A 16435-nucleotide genomic window follows, 5' to 3' on the forward strand; every position below is an offset into this window, starting at 1 on the left:
TTAAACTGTTTTAGATTGTTAAAGATCGTGTTGTAGGTAGGTGTCAGCTAAACTTACTGGCAGAAGGCACTACATCTTCACTGTAGAGCAGATTTGCTGACATATTGGATATCCTAGTTTCGGAACAAAATCACTGAACATTATGAACATATTACAAAATCTCCCTGGCAGTAAAATCTTGCCCTGTGAGTTTTTATTCCTTCTACATAATTACCTTTCATTTCAATTGAAAAATAATAAAAAATACTGTCTCTAGCATTAAAACTATACTTTGTAAAATGACGTGTCATGAAAGCAAAATAAGATTGGCATGACTTTTTGTTTGTTTTCATTAAATAGTTTAGAAGAACCTACTTCTCTTTTGGGAAAAAGCTTTTAATTGTTAGCTTAAGGAACAATAAACCACATTTGTCTTATTGGAAAATCTTTCTTGGTACATAGCAAACACTGAATAAATATTTGTTGAAAAATAATAAAGTAAATAAAGTTAAAGAATAGCAGAGTTCTTACCTAAAAGTGTTTTTTAAAACCATTTTTTGACTCTTGACTCTTCATCAGGTATATACGATGATATTTAACAGTAGCTAAACATAATCTTACAAGTAGAGATTCCATCTGCCAGATACTATAATTGTCCTCTGACTTTTATCTACACTGAAAATTAATGGAAATTTTTCCTAGGAAATGGTCTGGCCTCCCTTCAAATTTAATAGCAGTTCAAGATAAAAGTTAAATGAAATACAATGAAGAATAAGATAATAATTATGTGTTTTGTGTTATATTGCTGCTGGTTGAATAAAAGTTTTTTTTTTGTTAATAAGAATCTCACTTATCACTGTGTTTTCATCAGGTTCAAATACCTAACCCAATCCATTTCGGACTAAACAGGGCTAATACCTGTATCTAGTCATGTAGGCATAGGAAGGTGCTCATTGCTCCAACATCAATGAAATTCCAGTTGCTTTGCATATTTCTTCCTATGTCTATTTGTCATGATACTGGGGCTTTAAGGAATGTTTTGGCTTTTTCTCATATGGTTAAATCCTTATGAGTCTTTCTGAATTCAACTTTACCTGGTAAATAGTTGTCCTAAGGACATCTCATCTCTTGCTCTCTCTCTCCTTTCTTTTTTGCGGTGTTGGGGAAGCATGCTTCTCATTGTACCAGACACATAACCAGTTTGGACTTACCCCAAATATTCAAGGCATTATCCATGCAGTTATTTGCTCTTGTCAATTTTGTGCATGCTCTTTGGAAGGCATAAGATTGCCATAGAAAGAAGGGAACCTTTCTGATACCAGATTCTATCTTTTAGATTAAGAAGTGTAAAAATGGAGCAGAGGAAACTGAATGACCAAGCAAACACCTTGGTGGACTTGGCAAAGGTAAGCCTGAGGTGCTTAGCCCTCATAGTTGCATCTGTTGAAATCAACCACTTCACAGTCACTAATCATTAATGTTTCAGGAGGATCCCAACCCAAATCTAATTAATAAATCAAACCAACAAAGCACCCTAAAATGATGGTCCAACTTAAAAGAATGTTTCTATAACTCTCATTTAATGTACTCTTTTGCTATTATGTTATTCAACCCCATTCTGAAAACATTCCTAGTTAGAGTGATTTGGAAGTACCATAAGAAGCTTAAGTGGAATAGGAGACAATACCTGTGGGATTTTTATTTGCATGTACATCTCATCTCAGTGAGAGCAGAACTGCATCCTAGGTGTGACTGTGATATTCAGGAATGAATAGGACTCATCAATTAAATTTTGTTCTGTGTATTTTAAGCAAACTCAAAAGAATGTAAAGTTGAAATAAAAATAAAAGATACCAGAAATTACATCCTAGAATGAAAGTTGTCACCCCAAAGTGATCACTTTTTTATGGTTCTTCCTCCATTTCATTATTTCAAAATCATACCACTTTTTAAAAAGTACATTAACAGTCTCCAAATTATTCTACCTTATTTATAAGATTTATCTGATCAGTTTTTGGTTGTTTCTCCCCACATAAAACCCATTCTTAAAACATAAATATTTGTCAACAATCAAAACATTGCATTTTCCTGGGTGAATTCTAAAGGTGGTATTAGAATAGTATTTATATAATTGTTCAGCCTTTTACCCAAATGCTTTGAACGAGGCAACTCTCAGTTGCATCTTACAAACTGTTTTTTTGTTGTTGTTGTTTGATAAATCAGCCATGACTTTGCTAAAGCCTCAAGTATAATCCATAAAAATTACAAGCATTTGTCCTAGTCTCATTAAATAATGCATCTAAATTACATTCATTTTAATGTATAGCAGTAACACATACTAGATGTTGAAGATGGTAAGTATTTAATGACTTACCTTAGTAGAGCATATATCATGCATATAAACTGGACAGCACACATATAAAAAGTATGAGGACATCCTCAATTAATGTGTATAAATGTGGCTGTTACTTGGACATATGAAAAAAAGATAGGGCAAGCTCCATCACTCCTAGGTTAAATGATTTTTAATGGGTATTTTTATGAAAAAAATGAACAGACCACATTGAAATTTTACTTCAAGAGTACCACTGTGAGGCAAGATGCTGTTTCTTTATTAATGTACTTATTATGACCATAGGACTGTACATACCATAAAGGCTCAGTACTTTCTTAAATGAATGGATGCTGTTCACATATTCTCAAGACTATGTAGTAAAATTAAGTGTATGCACTCTGTCTCTGGTCAAACTGAAACAAGTTGCCTATATGCTGAATAATAACTCCCTTATCAGTTCATTTACCATCCTCTTTAAAAGATTGTTAAGCAGAAGAAGAGAATATGATGAAGGGAAATGAAGTAGGAGGGACGGCTTAAATAAAGGGATCTCAGACTTGTGAAAGTCTGCGCTAAACTAAGATTAAAACCTTTTCCTCCCTCTTCACCAGCCTTTTCCCTTTCTAGCTCTGAGCTGATCAGTCCTCTCTGTCTCTTGGCTACTCAGGAAATATACCTAGAAATCAGAGTTATGGACACCCTGTGATCAAGACAATCAATTTCAAGGTTCACTAGGAATCCAGAAACATTTTCCTATTTTACCCACTTAGCTTTGATTAAGCCATTGCCAGGAGGTCAGAGCCATGGCCAACAAGGAGAGACTGGTAACTTTAGTATCTCCCTCAACTAATATTCTCTCAATGGTTATCTGTAAAAATTCCATTTGACCCAATGGAGAGAGGCCTGTAATTTGGAACAAAGGATAACAAACAATATTTAGGAATTTATTGCTTTAAATTACAAAATTATCAAACCAGTTAATCCTAAACTTCATTTATATTCTACCCTCAACATTTCTGCTACATCCCAATGCCATCTGTATTATTATTTATCCTTCTGTATTATTTATTGTTCTTTGACTCTGCCCATTTTTACCCTTGCCCTACTTACCATGTTGCAAAATGAATTTGATGTACTAACCTTTGTGACAACCTTTAAAATACATATATAAATATTAAATTGAAATGTTTTTGTCTACCCTGATACCACCTAAAATCAATGGGCATGCCACCAGTACCTGCTCCACATTTTCTGCAACTGAACCAAAGATCTTATATTTCTATTATAAACCCTGGCATTGAACACATACAATGAATTGGCTTTGCAAGATGAGCTGTTCAGTTAGCTGACAACCCTGTTACACTGAATGCCACCAGCAAGAGACTAGAGCTAAACCTCTGAGAGACGGCCAGTCTGTGTTCAGGGCAAGTATAATTAACCTTCTTCTCAATCTGTTTTTCAGACCCAGAACATCATGTATGATATGATTTCTGACTTAAACGAAAGGAGTGAAGACTTCGAGAAGAGGATTGTTACCCTGGAAACAAAATTAGAGACTTTGATTGGTAGCATCCACGCCCTCCCTGGGCTCATAAGCCAGACCATCAGGCAGCAGCAGAGAGATTTCATTGAGGCTCAGATGGAGAGCTACGACAAGCATGTCACTTACAATGCCGAGCGGTCCCGGTCCTCGTCCAGGAGGCGGCGGTCCTCTTCCACAGCGCCACCAACTTCATCAGAGAGTAGCTAGAAGAGAATAAGTTAACCACAAAATAAGACTTTTTGCCATCATATGGTCAATATTTTAGCTTTTATTGTAAAGCCCCTATGGTTCTAATCAGCGTTATCCGGGTTCTGATGTCAGAATCCTGGGAACCTGAACACTAAGTTTTAGGCCAAAATGAGTGAAAACTCTTTTTTTTCTTTCAGATGCACAGGGAATGCACCTAATATTGCTATATAGATTGTTCCTCCTGTAATTTCACTAACTAACTTTTTATTCATGCACTTCAAACAAACTTTACTACTACATTATATGATATATAATAAAAAAAGTTAATTTCTGCACATACTCGTTTGGTCACTTGACATTTCTAAAGCTTCACTTCTCAAATTATTTTCAAGGTAAAATAGCTGATTATCATCTGATGCACACTGATAATTATTGTGATTGATAGCCAAAAGTTTGGCTGGTTGGAAAAAAAGACTTTCAATTCCTCTATATCCTATTCCTAAGATTTTTCTCTTATTATGAATTATTTGCATCAATCATTTGAACCAGCATAGTTTACTATTTTTTGGTCTGCAGTGCCTCATTTTTAATTCAATTTTTTTTTCACAATGTAGAAAGTCTTTCTTTTATCAGAACATGCACAAATAAATAAGGAGTAGAGATGCTTTCAAGAATTTTTTAATTCCCGGTTTACACCACAGGGTACACCCAGTGGTACACCACTGTCTGTAAGCAGAGATGGTGCAGAATTTTAGTTCTAAACTAGTTATTTCATATCTTTCCCTTTATTTATTATGAAAGGCCAAGCATGCACTTTAAATATTTGGGGCCTACATGTGTATATTCATAGATACATGTTTGCATACAACAGCATAGTGAACATTCATAAGCCTAACTAACTCCTAACATATCCTCTAGTAAGTGATCTCCTCTTGGTATGCACTTACATAGTTAACACAAGTCAATAGCATCTAGTAAATTTCACGTGTTTTAGAACACTTGTTTCATGGATGGTTAAGATCAGTTTGTGTGAAAGAGAACTGAGTGGTTATTGCTACAAACCCATCTGTTTGCAAATTTGCTCTAAGAATCCACTGGGTTTAGAAGAAGCGTGCGTGAGATGATGATAGCAATTTGGAATTTCCTCCTGTGGTGTTATTCCCAAGAGTGTACAAGAAAGCTGATGGTGGTAGGGATAATGCGTCTTAAAAATAAGCCTTTGTTTGGACAGCTCTGAAAGCAACCTGCTTGTATCAGCCTAAACCTAAAAATACTCCATTTTCAGGGCAATCATCTGTTTCAGAAGCTTTTGTCCCCCCTCCACTTCATTTTATACCATACCCTTTGGTGTCAACCTTACAACATTGCAAGTTGCTAATATAATATGTTTTTCCTTCTTTAGCACAAACTGAAGTGATATATTTGATCCACCCTACATAGTCCAGTGGATAAAATAACATTCATAACGTTCTCCATAATTAATTAAAAAACCAAACAGTTCCTTTCGATATCAAGGATATAAAACTGATTGCTTTAGATTGCATGAGAACCGCTTGCCATTTACAATCTATCCAAAATGGCTGAAACTAAAGCCCATTCATATGGCTTATATATGCCTGTGTTGGATAGAATGAGGCCTGGATTTTTTTTTTTTTATAGTAAGTGGAAGAAAAACAGAACACTGGTTATAGAAACATACATACTGCCAGGTTAAATGAACATCAAGATCCTACTTTATCAAGATTTCTACTTCATGAATGAAATTAAAATCTCATGTATTTTGGGTTACATACAAGAATATATCAAGCATTTGGTATAAACACTGGATGTAAGAAGGAGAAATTTTGGAAAAAAATATTAATTTGTTCTTACAATTTATGTAGTTAATTCTTGTATCTTCTACCTTTGTTGTGACTAAAAGGCAGAGTAGCAGCTGAAGTTTATCATCTTACAAATCAATGAACACTATCACCCCAGAACACTAGGGAACTAGGGAAAGAATAATGTATTGCTTCTCTTTTCAAATATGAGAGAAGACAAAGATTTTAATTTGTATTTCTTTGCCTTGCATTTATTCTCTTCTTTTTTTTTTTTTTTCTTTTTCTGAGACGGAGTCTTGCTCTGTCCCCCAGGCTGGAGTGCAGTCGCGCAATCTCGGCACACTGCAAGCTCCGCCTCCCGGGTTCACGCCATTCTCCTGCCTCAGCCTCTCCGAGTAACTGGGACTACAGGCGCCCACCACGACGCCCGGCTAATTTTTTGTATTTTTAGTAGAGACGGGGTTTCACCGTGGTCTCGATCTCCTGACCTCGTCATTCGCCCGCCTTGGCCTCCCAAAGTGCTGGGATTACAAGCTTGAGCCACCGCGCCCGGCCTATTCTCTTCTTTTTAACTGTAGCTCTTCGAGAATAAGTTACTCTGTTATCCTTCAAAATCAATTTTACGTTTCCTATTCTATGCAGAGTATATGAAAATTGGTAAATATTAACTCTTTCTATTTTTTTAAATGCTAAATAACCACAGTTTTAAAAGGAGGAGGGGACCCCTCGGTTACATAGACATTCTGGCCTGTGATTTGCTGAATCAACCCCACTTTAGGCAGAGCTACCAAGTCTCCTCCCAAATGGCTTTGAACATTAGGCAGAGTCCTCTGAGGGCTGCTTAGAGGACTGCTCTTGTGGTGATAAATGCCCTTACTTGCATTTTGCTTTTCGGAATTCCTAATAATGATTGAGTTCTGTTTGTCTCATCTCAGCCTGCCACACCCTGGTCTGTTTCTCTACAGCCAGCACAAGCCGTTTGTCTTCTGCAAATCATTTTAAATTACAATGGCACCACCTTCCTCAATAATTTTCTTCATTTCCTCCACTTATACTCAGTGTCAAGGTTAGTCACTAGAAAGAAGACCCTGTGCTCTTACAGAAATGAGGATGAGCCAAATGCATAACAGGTACTAAATTTTGGAAATTTCATGTGCTTTTTCCCTTGTTTCTCCTCCCTTTCTATTTGTTTTCCAAGAGTCTCTCCATCAAAACATCTACAGTAATCAAGTAATTATGCTCCAAAACAGAATCTGTGAATTCTGATAAAAAGCTAGGGGTTAGGGTTAATATGAGCATCAAGCAATGGATTAAATAATACAATCCTCCTATTTTTGAGCTTTGCTCAGTTTTGAGAAATAGCATGGCAAAGTGGAAGGAGTCAGACTTGGGTGTGGAACTTAGTCCTGCCACTCACTAGCTCTGTGCATTTGAACACCATTGATTCTTGGAGACTTTTGTTTTCTCATTTGTAAAATGAGCCTAAAAAGACACAGATATCAGAGGGGCAGGGTGGTCTGCAAATCTTGGCATCTATTTCATCAAATGATGGTAGTTACTTGTATTACTACTTACAGCAAAAGGCAGCAAATATTAAACACCTCCATTATCTGCTTATCTTCTAACTTTTAGCGCCTGACTGTATATAGATATTCTCCCCCTCACTTGTCTAGTTCATTCTTGAAGCAACTTACTGGACTCCAGATTAGCATATCCATTTCCTTATCCTATCACTGACTGTTTAATATAACCTAGAATATCAATATATATGTATCCTTTTTGTGATGCTGACATACTCCCTTTCTGCTTCTTGGAATTCCACAAAATCTGTTCATAAATATGATCCAGAAAAGTAGAGGGTGTTTGTTTAGGGAGTGCTGGGAAGGTCACCTGAGAGTTGGACCAAAGGGCTCATTTACTTTTTCAAACTCATCCCTGTAGGTCCTGAGCCTCCACCCACTGCTCCTAGTCTGTGTAACACACCCTGATGCCATTTATGTGTTTTAACTTGGGGTCCCCAACCCTGGGGGCCTCGCCAGTTAGGAACTGGGCTGCACAGCAGGAGGTGAGCGGTGGTACAGCAAGTGAAGCTTAATCTGTATTTACAGCCGCTCCTCATGGCTCTCATTACTACCTGAGCTCTGCCTCCTGTCAGATCAGTGGCAGCATTAGATTCTCATAGAAGCGCGAACCCTATTGTGATTGCGCATGGGAAGGATCTAGGTTGTGAGCTCCTTATGAGAATTTAGTGCCTGATGATCTGTCACTGTCTTCCATCAGCCTCAGATAGGCCCTTCTCATTGCCAGAAAAAAAGCTCAGGGCTCCTACTGATTCTACATTATGGTGAGTTATTTCATTATATATTCCAATGTAATAATAGAAATAAAGTGCACAATAAATGTAATGCACTTGAATCATCCCAAAACTATCGCCCCACAACCACTAGTCCCAGGAAAAACTGCCTTCCATGAAACTGGTCCCTGGTGCCAAAGAGGTTGGGGACCACTATTTTAACTGAATTTTCAAGCAATCCACAAAGAAAAAAACTATCAAACTGGTTGTTTGATAAATAAAATCCTAGGAGATGTTGAGAGACCTGGAAGAGCCTGCAATAAGCAGTATAATACAAAGGACTTCTCTCCATCTCACTGTCACTACTGCTAGAGCCCTGACGAACATGATCTTTTTCAGTTTGTTAGACTAGGGAAGGAAAAAAATGCCCTGTCAATGCTGCTGTCTAGTTCTTCTGTTAAATATGTCACGAGTCAGTGAACCCAGAAATAGAAAACACAGATTATAGTTTCCCAGGTATTTTTAGAAATACTTAGAATTTGTTCCCCCCAGAAAATGCCTTTTTCTCCAGTTATGGTTTCCTCAGCCCCAAGGCCCATGCTCCCTAGGTGGTAGTATGGAGTGGAGGATGCTACTCAATTGATCAGAAATTATTGTGGCTGGGCTCAGTGGTATGTAGCCTATAGTCCCAGCTACTCAGGAGGGTGAGGCAAGAGGATAGCTTGAGGCCACAAGTTTGAGACCAGCCTAAGAAATATAGCACCCCATCGCAGAAAGCAAGAGCAAGAGAGTGAGTGAGAGAGAAGAAAGAAAGGAGAGAAGGAGGAAAAAAGGAGGAACAGGAAGAAGGAAAGGATGGATGGAAGGAAGGGAGGGAGGAGGAGGACTTACTAGGGCTACAGTGTCAGGAGTACTGTATTAGACACTTACTTAACCTTAGGTCTAGCTAAAAGTTGCGTCTAACGGAGGCCGTGGTCAGCAGATTGTGGCCAAGCAGAGCAGAACAGAAAGACACTTTGTTCGAGTTTTTCTACTCTGTGAATAACTTGCCTTCCCTGCCCCTCTTAGGAAAGCAGTCTCTCTCCATAACCCAACTCTTTTTATCTTTGTTGGAGACAGGTCTCATTTAATCCTTTAATTCCTTCATCAACCCTATGTTTATTTCCATTTTACAGATGAAAATACTGAAGGGAATATCTATTTCTAAAATGAGTTAAAGGAAATAAGTTCCTTTCTAAAAAACTTAAATTATCAATTTCCCTGGGGTTTCCTTCCCTGCCCCCCACCCCCAAACAAAGAGGCCTATAAAACAAGATAATATTTCTCATTTGTCCATCCTGTCACTTATAAAAATATTTGAGGACAGTGAATATGCAGTGTCCTCTCCTAAGGTAAAAAATATATACTTATTTGCAGACTCTGAACTGGTTCAGCTCAAAGGAAAAGTACACCTGCACAGTGGGAGATTATGTGGGTCTGAGTCATAAAAGAAAGAATCCAACAGATCACAGAACGCACTCAGTGTTGCGCCCACATTTGGAGGTGATGCCACCTGTTACCTCTGCTGAAGGTGGGTCAAGCAATGAACCCTCAGCCATCCAGGCCCATCACCTCCCCTGCTGAAGACACCGTGGCCACCAGACCTCCTTAGGTGGTGGATGAGGGATGATACGAGATACTAAGATGAAGTCTAAACTATATCTTCCCTGTAGAGGAAAAATCAAAATGGCTTCGGTAAGAAAATATTTGGCATAACGTGTACCAAAATCCTTCTGGCCATAATATTGTAAGTCTACATTATTCTGCCTAACAATACCTGTACCATCTACCATCCCTTCAGAGTGGGCTGGAGTGAACCCACATGCTCAAGCACATTTTATATGTAGAACCTGAAGAGATAGGCCTATTCTAGGTAGACCTTCAGGTTCTACATATAAAATGTGCACAATTCCATGTTGTACATGAACCTAATTCCTCCTCTATCTCATTTCCTCCCACTTTTGTCTTATTGCTTAAATGGAATTGTTAGGTTGAACATTCATATTTTTGTGGGCTTTGGGAATGCAAGGCTAAAATTAGCCTGTCTTTCTGTTGGATAAGATCACACAGCCTCAGAGAGGAAACTAACAATGAATAGATAAAAGGACTTTAAATTAACCAACAGTTTTATTTTTGAGTTTATAGGAGGAAATTATATACTATGAAGAAATACTGGCATCACTTAAATATGATTGCGTAAGGAGCTTTTCCCTTTATTTTTCTAAAAACCTATTTATACGTGTTCTGAAACATTTTAAGGGAGTTTGAAAATTATAAGTGTCTTTAACAGGGATCACTGACAGCAAAGGTCTTAAAACAGGTTGCTGTGGGGAATAAAAATATTAGGTGGACATTTCCTAGTAAATGTGAAGCAGCCCCAGTGGAGAATCCTTTGTATCTTCATGAGATTCCTATCCCCTCTCTCTTTTAGAAAAAGCCACAGTAAGAGAATATTTCTTAAGTATAAATAATAGAGAGGACTTGAAAATTAGCAAAAAGTGGAATATTGCTAAATAATTTAAATGATTAAATATTTAGAGGGAAAAAACCCCTTTGCAAAGGCATTTAATGAAAACTTATTTATGTATATAGGAGAATAAAGGTAATGACACGCTCTTATTCTTGACTTTGATAATTTAAAAACTGTAAGTAAAAACTATTTTGGAAAGACAAAAAAAGAAAGCATAAAAAAAAAAAAAGTGAGAAAGCACAAAGCAAGAAGATGAAACCTAATAGCCTAACAACAAGTACCAATAGTTTAACTCACCCGTTTAAAGGATAGAAAATACAAGCTTGGGTTAAAAATAAAATAAGTATGTATGCTTTTTATGAAAGAAATATAAAATAAAATGGCAGGTCAAACTAAAACCCAAGTTCTAGGGGAGAATTCAGGCTGGTCCCAACAAAAAAGTGGTAGCAATGTTCATTCAGACTAAAGCAAATCAAATGAAAAGCATAAAATCACAAAAAGATGCCATGTTAGACTGATAAACATTCAACTGATACTGAAGAGAAAGCTGCATGAAGTGTATGCACTAAATAATAACACATATAAATTAAAACCCTCAGAAATAAAAGGAAAAGCATAATTGTGTGGGAGACTTTAAGATATCCGCAGCCTATACAGATCAAAATGTAATAGACCAAAAATATAGTTTTTCAAAAACCATTACCAAAATTGGCCCAAGAACTAGTAGAAATATGAATAGAAAAATAACTATAAAAGAAATAGAAATGTAGTCAAAAATATAACAAGTCAAAAAGCACTCATACCAGTTCCTTTGAAAGAATACTTTGCATTTTATAAAAAATTTCCCTGAGAATTAAATAACACAAAGTTAGCCAACTTATTTTACTAAGTATATGACCCTAAAGTCATAACTAGGCAAGGAAAACGTAAGATAAAGCTACAAACCAATCAACATGGAAAGTTGCATGTAAAAATCCTCAATATAATATTAGAAAACCATATCCAGTGCTATATTAAGACAATAATACAGCATGACCAAGAAAGTTTAATCAGCCTTTCAAAAATATTAAACCCTAATGATATAATCACAGCATGTAACAAAGACAATCATATAATTACTTCAATCAATGCTCAAGCTACATCTTATAAAATCCAACACTCATTCAAAAAATATTTATAGTAAACTATAAGGTAGAGGAACTTATTTAATTTGATAAACCATATCTGCAAGATACTAAGTAACAGCAAAACTCTAGACATATCCTCCTTAATGACAACAAGGAGGATGCCCAGCATCATCACTACCGTTCAACACTGTGCCAGAGCCCCAGCCAGTGCCCCTTCACACTGCTCAACTTCACACTGTTACTCTACCCCCAGATGATAAAGATCCAAGCCTGACACACACACATGCATGCACACACACAGTTCAGGAGGATTTTTTTATGACTTTACAGTATGTGAGACCTTCTCACACAAGACAGAAAAAGCAAAAGTCATAAAGGAAAAAAATTAGAAAGTTTCTGATATAAGGTAAAATTATAGGAGAAAAATATTTACAATAATATATGACAAAAAGGCATTTCTATTCAGAATATATACATGTAGATGGATATGGATATAATAGTATTATATATATATATATCTAGATAAATATATAAAGATAGATTTCTATCTCTCTGTATGGACTATCCATAAGTAAAAGACAAAAATCTGGTAGGAAAACAGCAAAGTAAAGGATTTCTACAGGCTACTCACAAAAGAGGCAATAAACATGTGAAGAATACCAGACCTACTGATAATAAGAGAAATGTGCAGTAAGACACCAATAAGGCATTATTTTTTCCCGGTAGAGAAAGTGTTAACAGTATAACACACATTAGTATGGAATAGGTAAGGGGAACTAGGTCTCTCATATACTACTAGTCTGAATATTCGTAAACTGGTTGAAAGCTATTTAAGACCACCTATTAAAATTTAAAATGCATATACCTGCTTTGGAAAATTCTCAAATTTCCTTTTAAAGACTGAAAAATAAATAAGTAATAGTGTTTCCCTTTCCTGAGAGAAAGACAAAACTCACAAACGTTGTTAGCAAGTGAGACAAGGTCTGTGTCTACTGCTCCCAGAAGATCAGTCTCTATTTGCCAGCAAATGAAGATACCAGGACCCTCATTATTGGAGGAGAGAGAAACATCAAAACACTTCTCTATTTGGTGTCACTTGCATAGAGAGAGAAAGAGGGAGTGCATGTGAGAGATAGAGCACGAGCGTGCGCCAAGACACTTGGACCAAGTGCAAAGTGTTTTTCTATTGCCATATTACTTCATAATCAGAATACTATTAAATATCATTCTAATATTTCTCACAGTCTTTTCAGACCTCTGGTGAAGATTCCTCTCAAGGCTCCAGGCAAGAGGAACCTGTGCTTTCAGCCTAGCGTTTGCAAGGATCTTGCATATCACACACAGTGAAACTTAGGAACATGTCTCTTGATGTTATTCTCTTGAAACATTTTAAAGCATAGTAAAAAACCCATCGAATGGGAATTTCAGGAGAGGAATTTTTGTGCCAAACTATCCCTGCAATCCCAGGCCAGACTATAAAGACCTGGGGACATAAACATGTATTTTGAGCTGGGAGGAGGGAAGAAGTAGATAGTTTTTTGTCCCTGGTAAACATCCACACAATCCCACCACTCAGTCTCTTCTTTAGAGTAACACCAGCACCTATAGCCATGCTGGAAGGTCTGTGAGCTTTTAACTGCAACTGCGCTTTTAATATCTTTTTAATTCCAAATGTCTTTAAATAGAGAAACTGCTGAATAAATTGCTATAAATACACAAATTAACAACTTTAAAGTATTTGGAAAATCTAAAGTTACTCAACTAGAAAGATCCTTAAGATATATTAATATTTGTTAGCAATAAATACAAACTTCAGAACATTACTAAGAGTAGTAATAAGGCACTATACTGGAAGACTTAGATAATGCATTTAGGCAAATGTCATTAGAGCTATAAGAAAACTATCAAAGCTTTATTTTCAAATATTATAAAACAATTTGACAACTCCACAGAATCAATAATAACAATAATTCAAAGGATACAAAAATTCAGCAAGTTAATGGGTATAAAAATAACATGCAGAGATTGAAACTGAACCCATTCCTTACACTATATACAAAAATTAAGATGGATTAAAGACTCAAATGTGAAACCAAAAACTATAAAAAACTCTGGAAGGCAACCTAGGCAGTACCATCCTGGACACCGAAATGAGCAAATATTTTGAGAAGACAACAAAAGCAATTGAAAGAAAAGCAAAAATTGATAAATGAGATCTAATTAAACCAAAGAGCTTCTGCACAGCAAAGGAAACTATCAACAGAGTAAACAGACAACCTATAGAATGAGGGAAAATTTCTTCAAACTGCATCTGAGGCCTGCTGTCCAGCATCTATGAGGTTTGCTGTCCAGCATCTATAAAGAACGTAAACAAATTTATAAGAAAAAACAAACAATCCCATCAAAAATTGGGAAAAGTTCATGAACAGACACTTTACCAAAAGAAGACATACATGCAGCCAACAATCATATGATAAAAAGCTCAACATCATTGATCATTAGAGAAATGCAAATCAAAACCACAATGAGATGCCACCTCTCACCAGTCAGAATGGCTATTAATAAAAAGTCAAAAAATAACAGATGCTGGTGAGGTTGTGGAGAAAAAGGAACACTTAACACACTGTCAGTGGGAGTGTAAATTAGTTCAACCATTGTGGACTACAATGTGGAAATTCCTCGAAGACCTAAAGACGGAAATACCATTCAACCCAGCAATCCCGTTACTGGCTATATACCCAAATAAATATACATCATTCCACTATAAAGACACATGCAGGTGTATGTTCATTGCAGCACCATTCACAATAGCAAAGACATGGAATCACCCTAAATTCCCCATCAGTGGTAGACTAGATAAAGAAAACGTGGTACATATATACAATGGACTACTATGCAGTCATAATAAAGAACAAGATCATGTCCTTTGCAAGAATAAGGATGGGGCTGGAGGTCATTATCCTTATCAAACTAGCACAGGAACAGAAAACCAAATATTGCATATTCTCACCTCTAAGTGGGAGCTAAATTATGAGAACACATGGACACAAAGAGTGGAACAACACATGCTGGGCCCTATTTGAGGGTGGAAGGTGGGAGGGAGGCAGAGGATCAGGAAAAGTAGCTAACGAGTTTCTAGGCTTAATACCTAAATGACGAAATGGTCTGTACAACAAACCCCTATGACCCAAGTTTACCTATATAACAGGTAAGTTTACCTATATGACACAAGTTTACCTATATACCTGCACATGTATCCCTGAACTTAAAAGTTAAATTTAAAAAATAGCATGCCGAGGCTGGGTGTGGTGGCTCACACCTGTAATCCCAACACTTTGGGAGGCCGAGTCAGGCAGATCACCTGAGGTTAGGAGTTTGAGACCAGCCTGACCAACATGGAGAAACCCTGTCACTACTAAAAATACAAAATCATCTGAGCGTGGGGGTGCATGCCTATAATTCCAGCTACTCGGGAGGCTGAAGCAGGAAAATCACTTGAACCCGGGAGGCGGAGAGGTTGTGGTGAGCCGAGATCGCGCCATTGCACTCTAGCCTGGGCAACATGAGCGAAACTCCATCTCAGAAAAAAAAAAAAAAAAAAAAAAGCATGCAGAAATCAATAGCTTTGATGCACACACCACTAATCAATTGGAATATATAATGGTAGTGAGAAACATCCAATTTATAATTACAAAAAAAATACTTAGGAATAAACTTAACAAGAAATGAGCAAAGTCCTCATGACAAAGCTTTAAAACATCCCTGAAAGACATAAAAATAGACTTGAGCAGATTAGAAAACATCTCTTTTACTTGTATTGAATAGCTCAACATCAGAAAGATATAAGTTCTCCTCAGTTAGTTTTACAATTTAATGCAATCCCAATTTAAAATATATTAAGAAGCTTTTTAAAATGGAGCTACACAGGTTGATACTGAAGTTCACATAGACAGAATAAGAATAAAAATACTTACCTTTTTAAAAGCTATGGCTGGTGGTCTTTTTGCCAGAAAAAATTATAACATGGTATAAAACATCTATATTTAAAATATTGTGGTACTAGCACAATAATAGACAGATCAGTGAAATAGAACAGAAATTCTAGAAATAGAGCCGAGTATGTCTGGAAAGTTATTATATAATAAAGGTGGTATTTCAAGTAATTGGGACAAAGATGTACTTTATAATAAATGGGCTGAAACAATTGAACAGCAATGTGGAAAAAATTGGTAAAACTAGAGCCATACTTCACATCATATGAAGATTAAACTCCAACTGGATCCAAGAGTTACACATAAAAACTGAAACCACACAAGTAATAGAAGACAACATGGGTGAATTTTTCTAAAACCCAGGTAGAGTGAAGGGCTTTCTGGAATGCAGAGGCAATAAAAGACATGACTGATAAATTTAACTACATAAAAAAAAAAGAATTTTGAATAACAAAAAAGAACACGTCAACCAACCTCTTCGGACAGAGTCAAAAGCAGATGATACACTGGGAAAATTATTTGTAACACAACACAGATAAAGAACTGAAATCTCTAATATTGTAAAAAATTCTTATAATTGAGAGGAAAAATTCTAAAAAATTGATAGAAAATAGGACAATGGGCAAAAGACAGATGATTTACAAAATA

At 36.5% G+C, this 16435-nt stretch overlaps 1 protein-coding gene across 3 annotated transcripts in view; it reads left to right on the top strand.

Annotated features, from left to right (window-relative positions):
* KCNN2 (potassium calcium-activated channel subfamily N member 2) overlaps positions 1-4385 on the top strand; it is a 145705-nt gene extending 141320 nt beyond the window's left edge. For 2 of the 3 annotated variants that reach the window (XM_012505264.2, XM_003259844.4), the window contains 2 exons: positions 1316-1385; positions 3777-4385. In XM_012505264.2, coding sequence (XP_012360718.2) covers positions 1316-1385; positions 3777-4064 — 358 coding nt within the window. In that variant the 3' untranslated portion in view covers positions 4065-4385. The remainder of the gene's footprint in view (positions 1-1315; positions 1386-3776) is intronic. The other variant, XM_030817801.1, reaches the window with a different exon arrangement.
* Positions 4386-16435: the final 12050 nt, after the last annotated feature.

Source organism: Nomascus leucogenys, chromosome 2, assembly GCF_006542625.1.
Source record: "Nomascus leucogenys isolate Asia chromosome 2, Asia_NLE_v1, whole genome shotgun sequence".
Classification (NCBI taxonomy): Eukaryota; Metazoa; Chordata; class Mammalia; order Primates; family Hylobatidae; genus Nomascus; species Nomascus leucogenys.